The 21,907-nt window shown below is 36.5% G+C and overlaps 1 protein-coding gene and 1 long non-coding RNA gene across 7 annotated transcripts in view; one reads left to right on the forward strand and one right to left on the reverse strand.

Moving 5' to 3' along the window:
- zc3h18 (zinc finger CCCH-type containing 18) overlaps positions 1–21,907 on the reverse strand; it is a 46,264-nt gene that overhangs the window by 20,161 nt on the left and 4,196 nt on the right. For 5 of the 6 annotated variants that reach the window (XM_017305424.1, XM_017305420.1, XM_008412555.2 and 2 more), the window contains exons 3-10: positions 20,595–20,679; positions 18,391–18,539; positions 17,298–17,393; positions 15,886–16,028; positions 15,216–15,245; positions 12,624–12,738; positions 11,369–11,637; positions 1,317–1,499 (exon numbers count right to left, since the gene is read on the reverse strand). In XM_017305424.1, coding sequence (XP_017160913.1) covers positions 1,317–1,499; positions 11,369–11,637; positions 12,624–12,738; positions 15,216–15,245; positions 15,886–16,028; positions 17,298–17,393; positions 18,391–18,539; positions 20,595–20,679 — 1,070 coding nt within the window. The remainder of the gene's footprint in view (positions 1–1,316; positions 1,500–11,368; positions 11,638–12,623; positions 12,739–15,215; positions 15,246–15,885; positions 16,029–17,297; positions 17,394–18,390; positions 18,540–20,594; positions 20,680–21,907) is intronic. The other variant, XM_017305423.1, reaches the window with a different exon arrangement.
- On the forward strand, positions 47–1,316 carry LOC103466745 (uncharacterized). The gene is made up of 3 exons (XR_533979.1): positions 47–261; positions 331–496; positions 1,230–1,316. It is a non-coding gene; the product is annotated as an uncharacterized LOC103466745 (long non-coding RNA).

The following is a 21,907-nucleotide window of genomic DNA, read 5'->3' on the forward strand; positions in this document are numbered from 1 at the left end:
ACTATAACTTTTCAACCACTTTAAAGAATTCCCGGGGAAAATTTTATATATCTTAATTGCTAGGTGTTGAATGAATTTCTCCTCATCTGCTTCCTCATTAGCTTTAAGCTACCATATAATTATATTTGAATGAAGCAATGTACCGTTGGTGGGATTCACGCTCACTGCGGTGCACGGCTTTTATTGCTTTATGGCCAACGTTCTTCAGTTTTCTTTGTTTTTCTTCCACAGAACAAGAACAGATGAGCAGTAACTTCATCAGTAAGCGGAAACCAGGAGCAGAAACATTGCTTTCATGTTTACTCTGTTGAAATATTGTTTTCTCTACAGGGGCAGCGTTGACACCATTCCTCAGGAGGAAAACCTGTTCTGCGAGAACGTCACACAGCGTCTATTGTTTGAATAAAGAAAACTTCAATTTCAGTCCCCTGAAAATGCGGCTTTCAAGTTTAGCTGGGGAGAAAATCATTAGTTCTTCAGACGCCATCTTGAGCAGGTAAATGCCTATAAATCCTGTTCAGCAAGTACAACAGTTCTGACTGTTTGGGTAGAAATTACACTATCACTAGTACATAAAAGCATCAGAGTAAAACGCCTGATGCTTTTTATAGACTTGGGCTGTTTAGGGAAACTGACCTGAAGACATCTTCCTTTAACTTTCCCCTGGGCGCAGTATGGGTACTTTGGAAGAGGGAAGGGAAAATTGGAAAGACTTCTGATGAAACCGCAGCTTCAGATGGCTAATTATATAGTGGCAAACTGAAATGTTTTAACTTGTCAAGCTGGAATCCCCTCCAAAACGTCTCATAAACACTAAAAATAAAACCATGACAATATTTTCTGATTAGGCCTGAAAATGTTTTGCTGGATGCTAAATTGTTTCGGTGTATCTGATTGTAATTGAGAATCTGATTACTCAATTAATTAGATTGTAATTGAGTAAATGTATCTGATTTGGGACCAAAGTTGCAACATTTGTTACATTTCCAGCTTCTCTTTCTCACTGTGTTAAATGAAGCAATCTGTTCCCCTCCTCGCCTGTGGGGGCGCTGCATCAAGAACCACTGAAGGAAACAACATGAAAACCTCTAAAGACACTGAGCACAACTTCCTTTTTCACAAAAGCGTAAGATTTCAGCAATTGTAGGATTTCTCTTTTCTGATCATGAGAAATTTCTCCTGCTAGCGCCAACTAACCTAGCATGTTTATTTTGGTTGTTTTTACCCAGAATGCCCTGCCCTGTAGTCCTCCTCCTGTCTATTTAGATGTCACATGCCTTTCTCGATGAACTAAATGAGACTCGATGAGTTCCTACCTGGATGAGTTGGACAGAGAGACGGAGGAGCCTGAGGGGCGATGGCGGCGGCGACCTCGGGGCGGGGAGCCCATGGCGGCCCGTCTCCTGGGAGATTTGGACCGTCGCCACGGGTCCTTCCACTCGTCTGGCCGCCTCATGAGGGGAAGCATCTCCTTCTTGGAGGGAGGCTCCATCAGCCTGCTGAGAGAAACGGATCATCCGTCGGTTTGTGCAGAAGAAGAGCCAGTAAGGTCCGTTATGTGAAAGAAACGCTGACCAACATGTCTGACGTGTATCAATGATGTCACTCATCAAAATGGTTGCTTCTGGTTTTCTCTATAGTCTTTTATGACTTTGTGTTTTTGGCAGTTAATCTCAAAGTGTAATTTGAAAAATAACTGTTTTCAGATCATTTTTTAAATCCTGAAAGTCAACCAACTTTCAGCATTTTCCTTCAAATTTATTAAAAATTTTAACAATGTTGGACAGAATTGATCTTAATATTCTGATATTTTGTGATTCTGTTGGGAGGGATTACATAATTTATGCAAAGATTGGGCGATTAATCGAATCAAAGATTAAATCTTTTAGAAATCTGGATCTTTTTTCATCAATGCATTCCATGTGTTTCCATAGTTCAGTGTGATATCGGCCATTTTGTTTTACAACTTCTTTTTATCTGGATTTTGAATTCAGGCCAACTCCACAACCACATATAAAAGATGAAGCTAGTATTTTTTATTTAATTACAAGTCATAACACCATAATAAAGTCATAATATTAGGAGAATAAAGTAGTAATTTTATAACAAAACATTAGAATGAGGATCTTGTGAAGTTATACTTTGGTGTCAGTTTTACAGATAAAGTAATAATTCATCTTTTAATATATAAGCATCAATGTTATTAGTAGCAACTCTATGAAATGATGGCAAAAACTCCTGTATTTTGAAGAAAATCATTCGAAGACTATCCAAATTTTTCATTAAGAATTTTTTGCTCATAATTTTAATATATTTTTCTAGTAGACCTGCATATTTATTCTGATAATATGCCTGCATTCTCATAAACAAACAAAAAAAAAAAATAGTAACTTGGCATCAATACTCCATCATACAACTTAGAAAATGATTGATTTAAATAAATTCTTAGGAAAGAGAGAAAACGGATCAAGATCAAAAATTGGATTTGGAGCGAAAAACCGGAGAATTCATATTTGAGTCCGGTCGCACAGCCCTCGTTTCTGCACAAATATACATTCTACATCAATAGCTCTGTTTAAAAAACATTTTTAAAAATTAGATCCTAGTAGCTTTAGGATTTAATAAAGATACGACAAACGAAATGCCCGTTAAAAAAAGCTGCAATCTGGTCCAAAAACATAAAAAGTAGGAGGTTTTCAGCCTCACAGCGGCTTCCATCATTTCCCATTTCTCACCCTTAATGAAAAATACAAAAAAAGTCAACAACATTAGTTTAACCACTGATTACAAAAGAGGATTTCAGAGATTAAAGGATTTGAGTGAATAACAACACAGGCTAGAGTGAAACTACCTCTTGATGATTATCTATGCAGGCTGACCTAAACGACCCGATTTAGCAAATCTGAGCCAAACGGGGAAAATCAGAGCCACTTGCTGTAAAAGGTCAGATGTGTCCAAATAGAGAGGGAATTTTACACACCATTGTTGTTTTTAATTAAATTCAAATAACAGAAAGAAAAAGTAAAACTGCAGCTTATTTCTCTGCATATTTACAGGTTTCACAGAAACAACTCAGAAAGTTTTTTATTTTATTTTTGAAGATGATCACAGAGTGTCGTAAATAAAAGCAGCTTCCTGCTAAAAGCATGAAGTTTCTGAGCTGAAACCTGTGAAACGGTTGGAAAGCGAAGGGCACAAACAAAGGCCAACACACCTTTCTTTGCGTTTGCACGTGCTCCGTGAAGCGGCCACTTTATTCCTGTTTGTTTTTTTACGCACACCTCCAGGTTTGTTCTCTGCAAACTGATTCACACTCTTTGGTTACTCAATGCAGAACATTTTGCAATAATGGAATAACGATCGCGCCATAGAAAGTGAGCGGGCGGTTCAGTTTGTACTCGGATGATTTTTACTGAATCACAGCAGATGCAGAGACGCTGAAACAGATTTAGATAAAGAAAATAAAGAGAGAAGGCAAAAAAAAGTATTAATTTGTGCTAAAATATTACAGAGCCGTACAGAACCGTAAAGAGTGCAGGACTGGAAGGAAGAATTAAAGTCAGCTGGGAAATGATCAAGATCATAACTAAGATTAACTGGAATGTTTGTGCAATTAAATTAAAATTACTTTAGACTTTTTGGAAAATGCCTTGAGACAATGTTTGCGGTGAATTTGCGACATATAAATAGACTGAACTGAAGGACTATCAACCCCTTGCATGTAATTGTTTACGTCTGGAAACTTTACGCACAACGACGGAGAAGACGATAAAAAAAAAATCACTTGAATATTTCCAAAACAAACAGGACATTCAGTCTGTTACGATTTTAGGCTTGATGCTTATTTTGCGATTATTAAGTGATTAGCTACTGCTGCTATTAGCCAAGCTAACATATCTGTGGTTGATTAGCTAATTTAAACACCTGCCTTTGCTGATGATCTGTCTAAGTTGGTGTTTATCTTTTATCTAAACCGAAACACAAAATTCCACAGCACATCTAAATGTTACAGTGTCAAAGTCAAGCTAGCATAACTGACCCACCTCCCTATTTTTTCTTTTCTTAAAACCTTTTCCTGACTTTATCTACTTGTTGTAATGTTTACAATTAATAGCAAAGGACTGCATCCATTTTTCTTCCATATATCAGGCGTACATTTAAGATTTTGTTGATAATTTAACAGCTAACACCAATGCTAGTCATCAGGGAGCAGCTTTTTGCTGCGGGGAGGAATCTTATGCACACGACGTCACACTGCAAGGGTCTGCAGTCTGCTTTTCAATAGTACAGGTTAGTGCTGGGAGGTAAGGAAAAAAACATATCACAATATTTTATATCACGATAGTGATATATATCAGGATATACAACAATTAAGTACATTTTCAGTTATTCATGGATCACAGATATACATTTAGATCTGTCCATCGATCTATAGATCAATAGTTTTATTGAATTTCAGAGAACTAACGGACAAAGCCAATTCAGAATCAAACCCACAATCCAAATTCAAAGTGTTACAGAGCCGCTTTTATAAGCTTCAAACCTCATGAAGGTAGGAAACTTCACGAGTTTATCAACTTAACTTGCAAACTGGATGTTTTTCTCTTAACATGAAAAACTCTTAGTTCTGGATCTACAATGATTTAAGCTTCTCTTTCCTGCAAAACTGACTTCTTTACTCGTTTAACTGTAATTATTGTATGGTTAGTTTATTGTTGAGCACTGAAAAAAACAAATACTCATTTAGTTTTATTTTTTTGCCTGCAAGTATATTTGACTAGGCGTGTCATAATTTTACTGGACGATAAAGTTATTGCGATAAATGATAATATTGTTGTTTTGAGATCATTTTCAGTAAATATAATGGTAACGGCATAATAATGTAAACTAGGGCTGTTGTAAACGATTATTTTAGTAATCGAGTAATCTATAGATTTTTCTTACGATTAATCGAGTAATCGGATAAAAACAATTATGAAATAAAATATTGGTAAATCTTCCATAACACCAGTGTTACTATCGGATATCAACATCAGTCTATTTTTTCCACATTTGAGCTTCCCTACCAGTTACTTTTTTGTAGGGGAGAAAATCATTAGTTCTTCAGAAGCCATCTTGAGCAGGTAAATGCCTATAAATCCTGTTCAGCAAGTACAACAGTTCTGACCGGGGGAGCAATACAGGATATTTACGGCTCCTCCGTTCAGAAACTCATCTACCAGCCATGTTCCGCCTCCCGTTTGTTCAGACCGGGCTGATATAAGTTTATTGTGCGGTTCTTCCGTAAAGCTGCTCTTACCCTGTAAGCATCAACCCTCAGCCGCCCGCCGTGTTCAGTCTCTCCGCTCACCTGTATAAATCCTCCTCAGCTTCTTCCCGCCGTTCAACCAGCAGCTCTGGAGCAGAAAGGCTGCCGAACTCCCGGCATCGCGCCGGTCATTTTAAGGATGTTTATTGGTCCCACAAAAACGATGAAAACCCGGAATTATCACCAATCAGTAAAATCCCCGCGGGCCGAACTTGAAGATTGGACGTTATGCCGCTAACACGTAGCTTCCGTCAACAACTCAGAGGCGGAAGTCAGAGCTCCGCTCAACGCAAATAATGTTCCGGCTGAAACACGGTGCGCTAAATGATAAAACATAAATTAACGAAGCTTCGAGGCAGGTCAATTTTCCTCGAGGAATTTTAATAATCGAGGTACTCGAATCACTCGAGGAATCGTTTCAGCCCTAATGTAAAGATTCATAAACTTTAAATTGTAAACAATATTTAACACTGAAACTGGAAGACATTTAAAATATCCCAAATAAACAGAAACAATAGAAGCAACAAATAAAGTTGACTAAACTAAATCGTCCTTTAGGACCAAAGCGCCCACTGAAGACTTTAGTCGTCAAGTTTTTGGTAGAAAGAGAGAAAAGGGAAAAATCAAAAGTCATGGAAGTAGAAATGATTGAGTTTAAATGTGTCTTGCAATCAATTGATGCTTTGCTTATTGCAATCAGAGTTGGACAGAAACTTACTACATTTACCTGAGCAACTTTTTTGTAAAATATTTACTTTTAGGAGTGTCTTTATTTCATTGTACTTTTTACTTGAGTAATTTTGTTATGAAGTGATTTTACTCTTACTTGAGTAAATTTTCTGGATTTTCTACCCACTGAATGAAAAACAAAAATGTTTTAAAATTCACCAGACACACACCTGCAGTTTCTGTTAAAGTTTTTTATTGAAAGAAAAGGATTTGATAAACTTTATTTTGCCTGATTTTGATATTTTTTGTTACTTGTATGAGTTATTGTCAGTTTTGTCCCTAAAATACCAAAATTTCCACATTATAATTTGGTCTGTCTGATGATGTAATTTTTAAATATCAAATGATTGACAATTTGATCAGTTCCTCAGTACTTGAGTGGAGATTTACTTGAGTAGTTTCTCTGATTGCCACAGGCCAACATTTTGGCCCACCTGAGACAGTTTGGACCACCAATCTTGTCCCTCCGACAACAAACGACAGGGACAGATGGCCCGGGGGTTTGGACCTGCAACCCACCAGTTACGGGACAAAAGTGACCGGAATTTTCCTGCTTGCGCTATCGGCATTTAATTTTCCAAATATAGCATCAAGAGCCAGGAGCTCTTCTCCTCGAGTGTCTAAAATAAATATTTGCAGGAGGAAATGAACCGTAAATGAACCGGAGGGACATTCCTGCTAAATAACACTGTCTGGTGCTAAAGAAGCTCAGAAAAGTTTCGTTTACGTTGCGATTCCTGAATAAATCAACTATGTAAACTGTACAACCAGAACACACCTAAAGTTACATCACCATAATGAGTAACTGGTCACTTTGCATGCATGCCGGCGCAATCGTGTACATTCATAGCCTGGAGTGACTGAGTTCACAAATGTGATGCAAGAGCAAAGAAGTGTCACGGCTAAAAATAGAAACACAACACTGGAGATATTTTTAGATCCTTATCTATTCCCGTTTCCTTTTCAAGAAGGAATGAAGACAGGAAGGAAGCAGGAGGCATAAAACCACGCAGCGTAATTTAACACAATGTTTGAAGAATTTATTAAAAAATCCTGACGGGACTCGTGGAAAAATAAGTGGAAGAAAGCCGGGTTGCACTATACTTTAGTTTTATTTCGTTTTGACTAATTTGGTTTGTTTTTAGAGTATCTGCTAGGTTTTGTTTATTAGTTATTAAAAAGTTTTTGTTTAGTTTTTATCTTTCAAGTATTTCTGGTTCAGTTCCTAGTATAAAAATCTTAACACTTACAATAAAACAAACTTATAAGTAACTTTTTAGCAAGATAATCAAAATAATAAAAATAATTGATAGATTATTTGACTTGGGAAAATTTCCTCATCTTAAGTGAAATAATGTACCAATAGAACTAGAACTTTTTCATCAATATTAAAGAATTATTGACTTAAAACAAATGTCTTCCTGAAGTTATTAGCTAGTTAGTTTTATCTTATGTCAACTACTACTTGGTAAGATTTTGTGTTTTTCTTTTTTTCCTCAAACTTTGGTTAATTTTTAGGTGCAGAATTAAAAAAGTGAAAATACTGTATTTGTAATGATGCATAAATCGATTGGGTAATCAATAAAAAAACAGAAGATTCAATTTTCACAAAATGTATTGAGTTATTGTTGAAGAACCGACTGACTGGAGTTTTATCCCAACTTGTGCTGCTGGCATTTTTCTGGACTTTCATGATTTGCGACATAAATTGTTTGTGTTTTTAAAAAAAATCTATTTCACATCCGTCTGAAAAGCTGATAAATAGATTCATAAACATGAAAACGAAAGATCGTATCTATAATATCAACATGTTTTAGTTTTGTAAAAGAATACTACAGTTGCATGTATTTATAATTTCCCCCCCATTAATTACCGCTTTCATTCATTCCAGTTAAAAATATTTTCTCAGTTTCAGTTTTTGTTATTTAGTTGGTTTTAGTTTAAAATAATAGCCGTGAAAACGAGAACATGTCGCGTTTAAAAGCTGAATTTTGCACAAGCATTGACCTGACCCAGTCAGTACGAGTAATGGAAACAATCTTTTTTTTTTTTTAATTGTTTTGCATTTCTCTGAATGCGACTAAGACAGAACAATCGCAGCGATTTCAAAAACCTGTCTTTACGTCAAAACGCGGGCGTCGGCTCACGTGCGTCTGCAGCTGTTGAAGGACCGTCATCATCATCATCATCATCATTGTTTTTGGGCTTTTTTTTTACACTGACGGGAAACTTGGGAACGTTGCACAATATCAGAATCAGATCTACGCATACAAAAACAATGAGGCTCTGTTTTGGTCCTCTAGTCTTTAATCCTTTGACTTGAAGACAGAAGAGCGATTCTATCGTCAGAAAAGTAAACAACTTCTGGAACCGGTTGAATGAGAGTCGCTTTTCCTTGAAAAGCTTTTAACGAAACCCAAGCAGCATATTGGCACAAACACGGTAGAGGCGGGTTGGTGATTTGGGCCACGTTTGGAGCAACCTGTCCGACTTCATAAGACCTTTTAACAACCTGTGGGTTGAAATTGTTAAGTTAGGGCCTCAAAAATGTTTTTTCAAAGGAAACATTTGATATTTTAATTCAAGAAATAAAGTAGTTTGGCTTTTTATTGTTATTTGATGTATAATTCCTGTTAAGAGTCAAATAGTCACAATTATAATGCGTGTACACCTGAGGCCTGTTTGTTAGGCTAAAAGTAAAATTTAAAATAACCTTTCAGCAGGTATTAAATATACTTAAGTCCACATTTTGCATTAAATATGTTTTTTCTTAATGGTTTGATGAAATATTCCAATTTTAAATGTCATTGTTTTTATTCCTTGTAAAATAAAAATCACCATAATCTGTAGAAATAATGGATTTATCTTTAAATCCATTATTAAACCCACCGTCATTTGTGACGGTGGGTTTATCCAGGAATATTAGAGAATAGGAAAACAAAAATGCAAATAAAAAATTTAAATATATATATACACATCTTATTGAAAAAAGATCTCACATTTTTGCTATGCGTCACCTTTCAAAAATCCTTATGAGCTGCCAGTAGTGGCAAAAATATTTACAGCTCTCAAGTTGGAGTCGGGCCGCACAAAATCATTCAGAGGACAATAAGTGGCCCATGTGCCACACGTTTGACACGCCCTGTTAGTTTCATCCTCAGTTATTTCACACACTTGTGAGTAACGACTTGTTAGTCACGCTGATTGAACATGAAAAAGTGGTAACAATGTTACAAAACAACAACCTGCAGTGAAACGTCAGTGATCTGCTGTGAACATAAACAGGAAATGAATCATCATATCTAATCCACACATGAAAGAGAGGAGCTTTAATCATCCAGACGGACCTGGAGAAATTCTCATCAATCTGATGACAACTCAACACATAACTGGAATAACATCAGGCGGCGTTTCCCTCAGTGGCGGCTTTTCACTCAAAGGACAAACAAACGCTGTTCAGGCTTGTTTTAGGAGAAAACTGCACCAACGTAAACGTCAAGAATTAAAGCCTCACAGCTCGAAACGCAAACCTCTAAAACAGGGGTGTCAAACTCCAGTCCTCAAGGGTCCTGCAGATTTTAGATGTGCCACTGGACTGAAATGGCTTAATTACCTCCTCCTTGTGTAGATCAGTTCCCCAGAGCTTTGCTAACAGCCTGATTATTCTATTCAGGTGAGGTGCAGCAGAGACGCATCTAAAAGTTGCAGGCAGAGGCCCTCCAGGACTGACGTTTGACACCTGTGCTCTAAAAACGTGACTGTAAAATCTGAGATATTGCCGCGCTTTTAGAGGTTTGTTTTTAAAGACTGACGTGAGCACATGTGTGTTTGTGAGCAAAGAAAAACGTGTTTACGTCTCACACACTGGTTGAATACACACTCTGGCACCTCCAAATTAGTCAAGTTTATGCTCACAGACGGGTCTTTTGCATCCATCCTTGAAAATATTGCATTCTCTTGGACAAATGAAAACACCAAGCTGCAGACTCTACAAAACAGTAGTATTTATGAAAACACAAAAAAACTACCCGGAAAATATGTAGTTAAGCATAAAATATATTAAATATATTCCTTAAATGCATTCTTAAATACACATTTCTTCTTTATTTGTTCATTTTATCATATATTCATTCTATATCTTTTAAAAATATTTACTATTCTTTTAAATGTGATCCACATCACTCAGCTGGTTTTAAGATTCACTGGCTGATTATTTAATTAGGATTTAACCAAAGAGCAAAAAATGCATATCAACTTTTATTGTATTTCTTGTGTGTGGCTTTTTAAAAAAAGACTTTATATTTGGTGTTTAAGATGTTGTTGCTCAAAAACATAAAATTACCTTGTTATATTTTCAAGTTTCCTGTCACATGGCCAATATCTGGGATAAATAGACGGGTAAAACACGGAGCAGACAGAATTACCTGGTTAGAGAGTTAACACTGTCTAACCAGTATTAATAATTGTCATGCAGTTACTAATTGTCACTGCATGTGCTGCTGGTGAATAAATGAGGTTTTTGATAAACCTCATTTATTTATTTCTATCCGTTGTAATAGCAAATAAAATGTGATATTATTACTAAGCTGTAAAACTATGGGGTAACACTTTATTTGAAGGGGGTGAATAAGACTGTCATAAACATGTCATAACACTGTCATAAACATGTCATAACTCCTGTCATGAAAGCCTTTATGAATATTTATGACTATTGTCATGAAGCGTCATTCGGTAAATTATGACGCTTTTAATACAAAGTTGACATTATTCAAAATGTCTTTGTTATGACAACTTGACATTAACCCGTAAATCATTACTGATATAAATGTGTTATAAAAGTATTACTGATTGCACTTTAAAAATTAGGTAACTTTATGTTATTAAAGATAAAGTTTAAACAGTAATGATTTCTTGGTTAATGTCAAGTTTTCATAAAGACATTTTGAATAATATCAACTTTGTATTAAAAGTGTCATAATTTACCGAATGACGCTTTATGACAACAGTCATAAATATTCATGAAGGCTTATTCATGTTCATGACATGTTTATGACATGTTTATGACAATGTTATTCACCACCTTCAAATAAAATGTTACCAACTATGGGACTGAAAATCAGATTTAATCCGTGTTTCTCATTTTAGGAAACTAGCAAAACACCAAATGAAAGGAAGATGACTAAGATGACATAACAGTCACAAGGCAGAAATATTTCATACTGAGGCCAATGATGATTTAACAGCTGGTAATAATAAATCTGGCTGTGTAACAGACTGCTACATTGCATCACTTTTTGATTTTTCATCTCATACGAGGGGAAAAGTCCTTACTTTGGCGGCGGGCCGAGTGGGGAGCGCGGCTTCAGTTTGTCCTCCTCTTTCTTCTCCCGGGCGTCGCGAGGAGGACGCATCCTCGGCTTCTCCTTCTCGTTGCGTTTCAACCGGTCTCTCTCCCACTCCTCTTTCCGTCGAATCCTCTCCTTCTCGCGTTCCCGCTCTCTTTCCCTCTCCCGCTGCTGCCGCCGCTCCCTCTCGCGGTGATCTCTCTCCCGCTCCCGGTCTCGGTGCCGCTCCCGGAGGTCACGCTCACGGTCACGCTCCTGCAGAAATGGTAGAAACAGACAAATATGTTCCAGCTTGTAGTGATTTACACCATCGTGCGGAGTAGCATTAGCATTCTGGAAAGATTAAGATAATTCTGGATTTTTAATATTAATAAGCTAAAAAGCTAATCTTAGCTTAAAGTCTACCTTATATTTACTTACTCTGGTCAAGTTCATTTGCATGGAACATGAATATTTTAGGTAACATTCAGTAACTTTACCTTTTGAGTCAAAATTAGCTAAAAAGCTAACATTAGCTTTAATGCTACCATTGTATTGGTATATTAACTCAGTTCATTTAATGTTGTGTCTGTTTTTAAGTTAAACAGGCAATACATTTTATTTTCTTACAAATAAAATTTATTATTTGGTAAGTTAACTTTGGCTTTTGAGTCAAAATTATCGGAAAAGCTAATTTTAGCTTAAAAGCTAATATTATTAAGTTGCTGTATGTTGAGTAATATTAACTTAATTCAGTAAGGTGACCGTAGTTTTTGAGTTAATTAGTTAAGAAGCTAATGTTAGCTTGCATGCTATCATTCTCACTCCTCGTCTTTTTTTGTTTTTAGCTGGATCAAATATATAAATATATAACACTCCATTTATTGATCTTTTTTCCTTCAGCAGAGCAAATGTAAGAAGATGAAAACAAACATGAAGAAGAAACCACCCTGCAAACCACCCTGCAATGCCAGCTGATGAACTGTAAAAATACATTTTGTGGGTAATTAAACGCTCATCTGTGAATCAGGGTTTCAGCTGGAAGGTTTGCATCCTGTTGAATAGGAAGAGGAGCTGAACCTGGAAGCGGTGTCGTATAACAACGTGAGACTTCCTTGTACATTTTCCGCATTCGTCACCCATGTATTCATTGACTCAATTAATAAACTGGACACGCCTGTTTTGTCATCGATGGCATAAACAGATGCCGTGGCTGGATAAGCCTTGATTTACGCAGAGAAACGTTGAGTGGCGATACTCACGGCGAAGTGGTATGGAAGAGGAGCTTCTGTGTACTGAACCCTGAAGTTTTCGTACTGCCCCCCCCTCCACAAGGCCTCCATTTCGTAGTCGTAGTACGGCTCAACATATGGCTCACTGCGGACAGAAACAACATTCACAAACTGGATGACGCTTTCAAAATGTCTCCATAAAAAAAAATTTAAATATATAATTCCTCCTTTGATTTCTTAAAGTATCATGAAAGAATTTCTACTAAGAAAAAAAGAAATCAACCGAATTGTAATAAAAAGGTTTCTGTTGATCACAGGCCCTCTGTAAAGGCAGCCATTTTGAAAATTTGCTGCTCTGGAGAATGTAGTTGTTTGCAAACACTGCAGAGATGCAGGACACGTCTGCGGCTGAAACCTTTTGCAATTTTAGTAATCAATTATCCAGACGATTAATTGTATATTAAAAAAATTAGCTAGTGTCTACAGATTTTTAATTTTAACCACTTAAAACCTATTTTGTACATTTGAAATGCAATAAAAACAAAGAGATTACATTTTTTTTTAAATAAGAAAAAGTGCAACAGCGTTTGATCATTTGTAGCAAAGGATGAATCTATAGCTTAAAAAAATGCTTTTAATGTCAACACGCAATTTAATTTTTTACAGAATTTGAACCAGATAATGTCACTTGCCCTGACCGTGTTCTTTTAGAAAATAGCCTTTTTAAGAGTCTGTATACTCCAGTTAATGATTAATCTATTACTAAATTAGTTGACGATTATTTAAATAATTGATTAATCATTTAAGCGTAAAAATACTTTATTGATCCCAAAGGAAAATTAAATGTTGTTGTAACTCATTAATTCAAATTCTTCAGTTGTTGTAGATGGTGATGTCTGTTGGCAGGAAAGATCTGCTGTAGCAGTCTGTATTACAGCAAATTTGAAGAAGCCTCTGACGGAAGACACTTTTTCTAATCCTGTCTCCTTAATATACCGATTTATATTAATATATAAATGTATTAGATATATTGGTATCACCATTGGTATCGTCTGATGTTAGTCATTTTGTCACCTATCAGCGTCGGTCCAATAAGTAAACCCGAGTCAAAATAAAAAATTAAAAAATTATTTCCATTTTGTTGCTGTTTGCTTTGCTGGACGGGAAGCGGTAGAAGTTGGTCATGTTGCATTTTTGTTAACTGGAGCAGTAAAACATAGTTGGTTTGTCAGTGTAGAAATGTGGGAAAATGCATAAGATATTGATAAATATCGGTTATTGCAAACCTGCAATATTAATATCGGATGTTCACATCGGTGCATTTCTATCAGTTGCCGATCACACAAACTGATCACCTGCATCTCATTTGGCAGCCTGCCTGTGCAGCTGGTCTCCTCTTTCCTTCTCACTGCGCAAATGCGCAGAAACAAATCCTAAGCGATGTGGAACTATAACTATAACGCACTGAGTGAATGGGGAGGTTTGCGTGTTGCGGCGGAAAATTGAAGCAGGTCAAAATGCATCAACACAAGAAGCTAATATGGCATAAAAACAATGCCATACTTGAGGAGTTTGGCTACATCGAGGCTCACTGCAGTAAAAAAGACATATGAAGGATCAGATAGCAGGTAAAGCAGCGCACAGCTACAAACACTCACCCGGATTAGCATGACGGTCAGAAAGCTGAACAAATAACCCGCAAAATTATTTAAGTCTTCGAGCTGCGATGTAAGACGCTGGTTCTGCTCTCGCTGTTGAACCGTTGCTACGCTACAGGTAGTAATATTTCACAGACAGAGCGCCGCTTCTGCTCCACCTGGTAGTGACTCTCACACCGAACCTCTACTTAAAGCTGCAGCATCTAACCTAAAAAATACATTTTACATACGTATTAAAACTTTCACTGTCCTAACATGAAACAGATAATCTCTGAAAAAATAATCGATCTCCTCCCTGTTCTGCATAATTACTCCRCTCAGTCAGAAACAGCCACTCAGAACTAGCAGTAATCAGCTAGCCGCCATGCTAACAGGAAGGTTTCATTCAGTAACAGGATTGTTTATTGTAATGGATCCTGTATTTGCCTTTGAATGTTAAGTTTTATACTTTAATTTTCTGGCAATGTTGAGAAGTTTTATTTTGACTCTTTGCATTATTTAGCCTATTCAGAGCCTTCATATGTTTTCAGTCTGTTAAAGATAGTATTACTGATAGCAGTACAATTTGCACAATGCCTGTTTTGTTTAGTTTTCTTCTTGGAAAAAGTTATTAAAAACAAGTTTTTGTCTAAATTAAGGTGAATTCATGGTTCCTTTTTCCACATAATGTAACCGGTAGTGTTTATGATTAAAAAATAAAAAATAATTATGTGATCGGTATCGGTGATCGGCCTTCATGGGTGATCGGTATCGGCAGGAAAAAACCTGATCGGCACATCTCTAGTTAAAAGGTAATTTTCTAATATCATGTATAATAGATGTCATCCGTCCTAAATCCTAATCGTTGCTTTTTGATGACTTTTGGAAAAAAACTCTTAAAAATGTCTGACTTTCTGGAAGTTAATGAGGGTTTTAACGAAAGTAAAGCAACAGACTAATATTTCTGAGGAGGATTTAAACTTACCCGTATACCGGTTCTCTGAAGTCCATTTCCCTGAAAGAAGTAAAGGAATCATGTGAGTATATTTAATTTAAGTATTTCTGCATTAAAGGGAACATTGCCTTTTACTTTCTATTTTTGGATTGGAAATATGAGAACAGATGAAGAAGTAAAGCTTAAACTCAGACACTCCCGTCCAAATGAGCCGATTAAAAACTCCATTATCTGTAGCAGTCAATGGAAAAAGAAAGTACACCCTTTATTTATGAAGACCTCTTTGACCTCCTTGTTTGTTTCGTTTGCTTGATTTATTTATTTTTGTTGCCGTTTTTGTTCTTATTCTGCGATTTTGTAGATTAAAACGCCCAGTTTTTCTTTTCGTTAGTCTGTAATGTTTGTTGTATAAAAAAACAAAAACATTTAAAACATTAGAACTTAATAAATACCGAATATTCTGTATATATGACCTGACCCATAAAACGCATGTTTGGATCAGATAGCGGACGTTCCTCTTTAAAATCAGAACTGTTCTCATCTTTTGTTCCTCTCTCAATAAACTGTTGCTGCCGGTTTTTGTAGTTTAAAGCTGCTGACGTCTGCACTGATCAACACAACGCGCATCGGGACGTTTGTGTTTTTTTGCGCTGCCGGAGGCGGAACCGAGCATGAAGCGCTGAGCGCGAGCCGGCCGTACTCTCGGATGATCCGGTAGCTGCGCTCCCTGAAGAACTCGTTCTCTTTGTCGAACTCTCTCTCGTCCTCGCCGATCGTCACGTTGAAGCGCTTCTCCTCAAAGTCGGGCTCCTGCTCCTTTCTAATGGTGGCCTTCTTCAGCACCTGCCAGAAATGCAAACACAGACACCTGTGTGAGATACGGTGACACCTGCTCGTCCAGGTATGGCGATGATATGGGTGTGAAAACTCTGAGGTCATGCAGAAGGAACTGATTCATTAGTTTCAATCCAACAAGTCTTTGTTGCTTAACAGAAAAATATTTGTGGTTTTATTTGTGCAACAGGAAATCTACAGGTTTCAGTAAGTCTAATTTAAGACTTTTTAATGCCTTTCTAGTGTCATTCTGGATTAAACTTAAGACCAGACAAAATGTTTAACTACAACTAACAACTACTTTAGCTAGTGATTATTCTGATGATTAATCAGATAAAAAATGGGCTCATTGTTCCGTTTTTAGTTTAGTCTTTTTTATGCTGTATTAGAAATACATTAAAAGATGCAAACAAACAATTCAATCTTTTCTTTTAAGTCAGAAAATAAATATATATTCCCTAAAATGCAACAACATAACTTTTGCGTTTTCTTGTTTATTTGTGGATTCCAAAAAAACTTCTAACATCAGCATGTGAAAAGTTTTTTGTTTGACTTCACAGCAATAAAAAGCAGAGTTAATGTGCATTATGTTTTGGATTAATTGATTAATAATTGCATATTAACCTTTTTACACAATTTGATCCAGGTGAAGTTAAACCTGCCACTTGAGTAGATTTTGTTTTCTCCATCTTAACTGAAAAAATATATATATTTTCAGTGCGGTGTTACATGATACATGTGGTTTTTGAACAAAATTGCCTTTTTTTTAAGTCTTAATATATTAATAAATTGGTTGACTATAATTTTAACAATTAATTAACCATAATTATTCATTTCAGCCCTAACATATGATAGAATATAGTACATTAAATAGTCCTGATATGACTACATTTAATACCTATGATTAACACGTTTCAGGTCGAGTTGAATTTATTTAAATTAATTTAATGTTTTTAAGGACATCCGGATGTTTCTAAGGAACATAGCAAACAATTACTACAGCCAGATTTCAACATTTTCCCACTCGCTAAAGGAAACCTCCACAGCACAAAGTCAGACAACAAAATATTTGTTTTTATAATTTGGAGATTCACGGAAAAGGGAAACACATTCAAAAAAAAAGAAAAATGGAAAAGGTGAGAGCACAGCTAAGAATTTGCACATCCTTCCATTTGGTGTTGCACGATCTATTGAGTAAACAATCCATTGATTCAGGTTTACATAAACTTGTGGCACAAACTGGGGCTGATTTGCATGAAACACAGTGGCGGCGTTCACCTCTTTGGCGTGCCTGAGACCTCTCTCCCAGGCGCTCTCCACGGGAGGCTCCACCGGGGGCGGCGGAGGAGGGAGTTCCTCCACCACAGGAGCGGCCTGCAACACGGAAAACTACCGTCAACCTTTCCGGATAGGGAATCCCAGCGATCAATCCCTTAATTGAGAAGCAACCACAACCTTCCTGCTCATATTCATGTAGACTAGTGGTGTCCAAACGGGCAAATTTTAGATACTGCAAAGAAACATTTTTCTTTTTTAGTTTTATGCAGCTCAACAAAAATCTAAACTTTTATAAAATCTGTATAGACACATTTGTTTTTGTGTCAATACACAAAAACGAATGTGTCTAGACATTTGTTTAATGTGTGCTTTAACATCACACATGCAGAAAGCTGCTCCTGACGGTGACTAGCATTGGTGTTAGCTGTCAAGAAGTCAACATAACGCACTAAATCTTAAATGTACGTCTGATGTGTAAAAGAAAAAGGGGCGCAGCGCTTTGCTAGTTAATTATCAACACTGCGACAACTACATATAAAGGTTGGAGAAAAAGTTTTAATTAAAATAAAAGAGCGAGAGACAGGGAAGTGGGTTGGTTATGCTAGCTTGACTTTGACAATCGGAGCAGGTAGATGTGCTGCAGAATTTGGTGCGTTTCAGTTCAGCTAAAAAAATAAAAAATAAAAAAACGGGGGGAAAGGCGACCCACACATGAACTCTGTCACTCGGTCAATAATTAATAATCATCAAACCTGAAAACATAAAACTGTAACTGACTGAATGCTCTGCTCCCAGTGTGGGAAATGTTTAAGCGTTTTTCTGTCTTCAATCCTGATACATTCATGCGGCTGTGTTCAGTCAGTTGCTATGGCAACAAGCATGTGTGTAGAACAGTTGAAACAGAGAGCGAGAAAAAAAGGAACGAGTTAGTCTTTGTTTTTCTGCGTTATTTTCCCCTCTGCTGCATTAGACTAAACTAATGGTACCTTCATCTCCGGGGTTCATTTTGTTAGCGGTTGTTGTTTTTTTTGTATCATCTGTCGTTTTCTATTTTGTTGGCACTATGAAAAGGCCCGGATGTCGAGTTTCTCACCCAGGGGTTGTTGGGCAGAAGAGGCAGCGGTCCACCAGGGGGCGCACCGTTCGGAGAGAAAGGGTCTGGCTTGGTGATGAGAGAGTAGTTGCCCTTGTCGTTGACTCCTGGGTGGATGAACCTGCAGTTCATTCCCCACGTACAGTTTCCTGAAGAAAACATGGCGGCATTCCCGGTTAATCAGAATTCATACAAAAATGCAGCTAAATTAAATTGGAAAATCCTTTTATGATCCTTTGATGATCATGGATTACAGATAAACGGGCGAAACACTGAGTCCTTTTAAATCAAAAGCCCACCTGTTCAGGGTTGCTTTTGAACCATAGTAAATGGAACATTGATCAACATATTTGGTGTATATTGATAATTTTATCAATGTGTTTGATATTTTTATGTTTTCATGATTTAAAGCACTTTGAACTGCTTTGCTGCTGAAATGTGTTTTACAAATAAACTTGATTGATTGATAATGAAGACTCAGTTGAGGGCTTGAGAAAATTACGATATTTTTTTAAAAGTCAGTGGATATTCATGGAAAGTTGAGTGGAAGGAAAAACTGTGGGATCAAGCCAGATCCATTCAAGAATTTGAGGGAGTTTCATGAGGAGAGGAGTCAGAATGTGAAGAGTCGCTACTCTCACAGACACAACCTACAAATGGATCTATGTAATTTAGAAGTTTCACTTTTGGAAATGAACAAAATTTTGAATCTTTTTAATTATATTTAATGTTTTTGAGATGTACTTGTATATTTTTTTATTTATTCTTAAATTGCAGGAGTTGCGCTTTACAGCCAGTTTTCTCTCTACACACAAAGTACAAAAAACAGCAGCTACTGCAGAAAAAAAAAAGTTTTGTACCCTCTTCCAGAAGTATGTCTGGTTTTATTAACAGTACAAATTTTCCAGAGGGTCATCAAGCTTACTGAAAATATTAACATCTGATATCGGCTCTGAATGTTCGCATCGGTGTCTCCAGATTTTACCCAAACAAGTGTTGGGAATCCTTAAATTGCAAAGCTCTGCAATAAATTCAGGTTTGAAATATTTGAATTAAGCAAATTTGCAGCATAAAAAAATTGTACAAAAAGTAGCATGTTAGGTTTAACTTTTAGGTTTTTGATATTCAAACTTGTTGTTAATGTAAAAGCCACAATCCATGTCTTTTCTTCAGCCGTTTTCTGATATAAAGTTAAATTTTCCTGCCACATATTAACAAGCTTATGGTTTATGTGTCATTTTTAAACTGCAAGATGAAACGACACTGAAAAGAAAAACATTTATGTTGGTGTTATAGCACTCCTACAGGCCAGAAAGTGAATTATTTCTACATTTAGGTAAACTGAAGTGTGACCATCAGTTTGCAGCATTTTATTAGTTTCAGTTCCAAGTTTCAGTAAATTTTAGGGTTTTTTTTGCATTTCTGCTTAGGAACCCTGGCTGGAATTTTTGCCAAACATTTGTAAAAGTTTTACATTTGTATTTGTTGAGTGGATCAGATTAAAATGCAGCTCGTATATCACTGAGTTACAGATTTAAATATGTGAAGGCAGGAATCCAGATCTGATCAAATGACCGATTTCTGCGGCTCAACGGCTCCCTCTGCTGGAACACAACTGGTTATTCCACCAACTATTGATTTCTGAACTCTCCCCGAGTTACACATTAGTATTGTTGTTTCTAAATGAATACGAACTTGTTTTCTTTGCATTACTTGAGGTCTGAAAGCTCTGCATCTTTTTCGTTATTTGGCAATTTCTCATTTTCTGCAGATAATTACAAAATGTTTTGCTGGGAATTTCGGAGACATGTTGTCAGTAGTTCATAGAATAAAAGAACAATCTTCATTTTAGTAAAACATATAAAAAGTAAAATCAGAGAAACTGATCATTTTTTCCAGAGCCAACTTCATATTCACAAATGTAAATTTTCATCATCTTCATCCTCTTTTATTTTATTTTTTACAGATTTTGTTAAGGAAATTAAACTATATTTATCAGCTATTCCCAGGAGTACAAACAGAAAAGCTGTAAACACATATGAATGTTGTGGGTTATTGAATATTATGTAATATGTATTTACTGTAGAGGCCCACACTCTTGGCATACTTTTTCATATTTCATCTACTGTTCCTCTGTTTTTCATTGTATTGTAAACAAAGATGTTTTCTAAATAAATAAATAAATAAGCTTTACAGTATCTGACCTTTAATAAAGAACCTGCAGATGGGGCGTGGCCTGATCTTCCTGTCAGACGGATCTTTGACCTCTCCTTCTTCCAGGTCATCGTCCTGCAACAAGAACAAAAGAATCAATTCTGAGCACATAAATCAACTTTTATCAGAGCTTCACAGCATCCTCCCATACATCAGATCGAGCCACAAAGGCAAAACGACGCTTCTGGGTTCAGAGACGGGGTGAAATGCTGATGCATCTGTGAATCCATAGCTTCTCCTTTCAGTAAAGTTTCCTCACCGCAATGATTATATTGTTGTTTTGAAACCAATTTTAAGTAACACAATGCAAGAAAACATTCTAAAGGATCAATAAACTTCAAATTCAAATGAACATCTAACACTGGAACTGGAAGACATTTCCCTTCTTTAGCTGCTAAACAATGTTGGTGGCTTCAACTCACTCTCTCTTTGGTTACCTAGCAACTCTCTCTCTCTTTGGTTACCTAGCAACAACTTGTTGAGTAACAGCAGTTTCAGGTTTTGCCACTGTGCCTCATAACTGCTTAAATTAGCGGTACGGAGTGAAGACTGCGGATAAAAGAGGAAAGATCACGCCACCAGTTTGGCAGTTTATCAGATATTTAAAGCAAAAAATAACCGAAATCAATGATTTATCGGCATTGACTGACATGTCGTGATTCTGTCCTGGTTTCAACCAAGCATTGCTAATTTAAGAAAGTACCTCAAAGGCAAAAAAAATAATAATTTAATAATAAATTGTAGGTGAAAAGCTCAGGCTATTGACGATTGATAAATTCATCCAATCAGCCAACTTTATTATGTGTTACAACATGGTGACAGTTTCAAGAAATATGTAAAAAAAAAAAAAAAAAACTTTTTTAGATAAAAGTTACATACATCAGTTTTAAATTTAACCGAGAACTAAATAAACTAGATAAAGACCCATTTACATAGCAGAAAAAATGCAGCCTTTATCCGCTGCAGACCTGTGATTGTGCTACTCCTGCCAACATTAATACATCAAAGATGTGCTGTTGTTGAATCAACCGAACATGGAGAAACATCATTCAGCTTCTATGCACCACAAATCTGGAACAAACTTCAATAAAACTCCAAAACAGCTGAAACACTTTGAGACATAATTAAACATTAGCCAGCATTTTGATGTGCATTTAGCAAAATTTAATATTCACTGGTTTGCTGTGCGGCTGCACAGTGGTGCTGTTGGTAAAGCTGTTGCCTTGCAGCAAGAAGGTTCTGGGTTTGATTCCCGGCCCCGGTCTTTCTGCATGGAGTCTCCATGTTCTCCCTGTGCATGCGT

The sequence above is a fragment of the Poecilia reticulata genome, linkage group LG6 (assembly GCF_000633615.1).
Source record: "Poecilia reticulata strain Guanapo linkage group LG6, Guppy_female_1.0+MT, whole genome shotgun sequence".
Taxonomy (NCBI): Eukaryota; Metazoa; Chordata; class Actinopteri; order Cyprinodontiformes; family Poeciliidae; genus Poecilia; species Poecilia reticulata.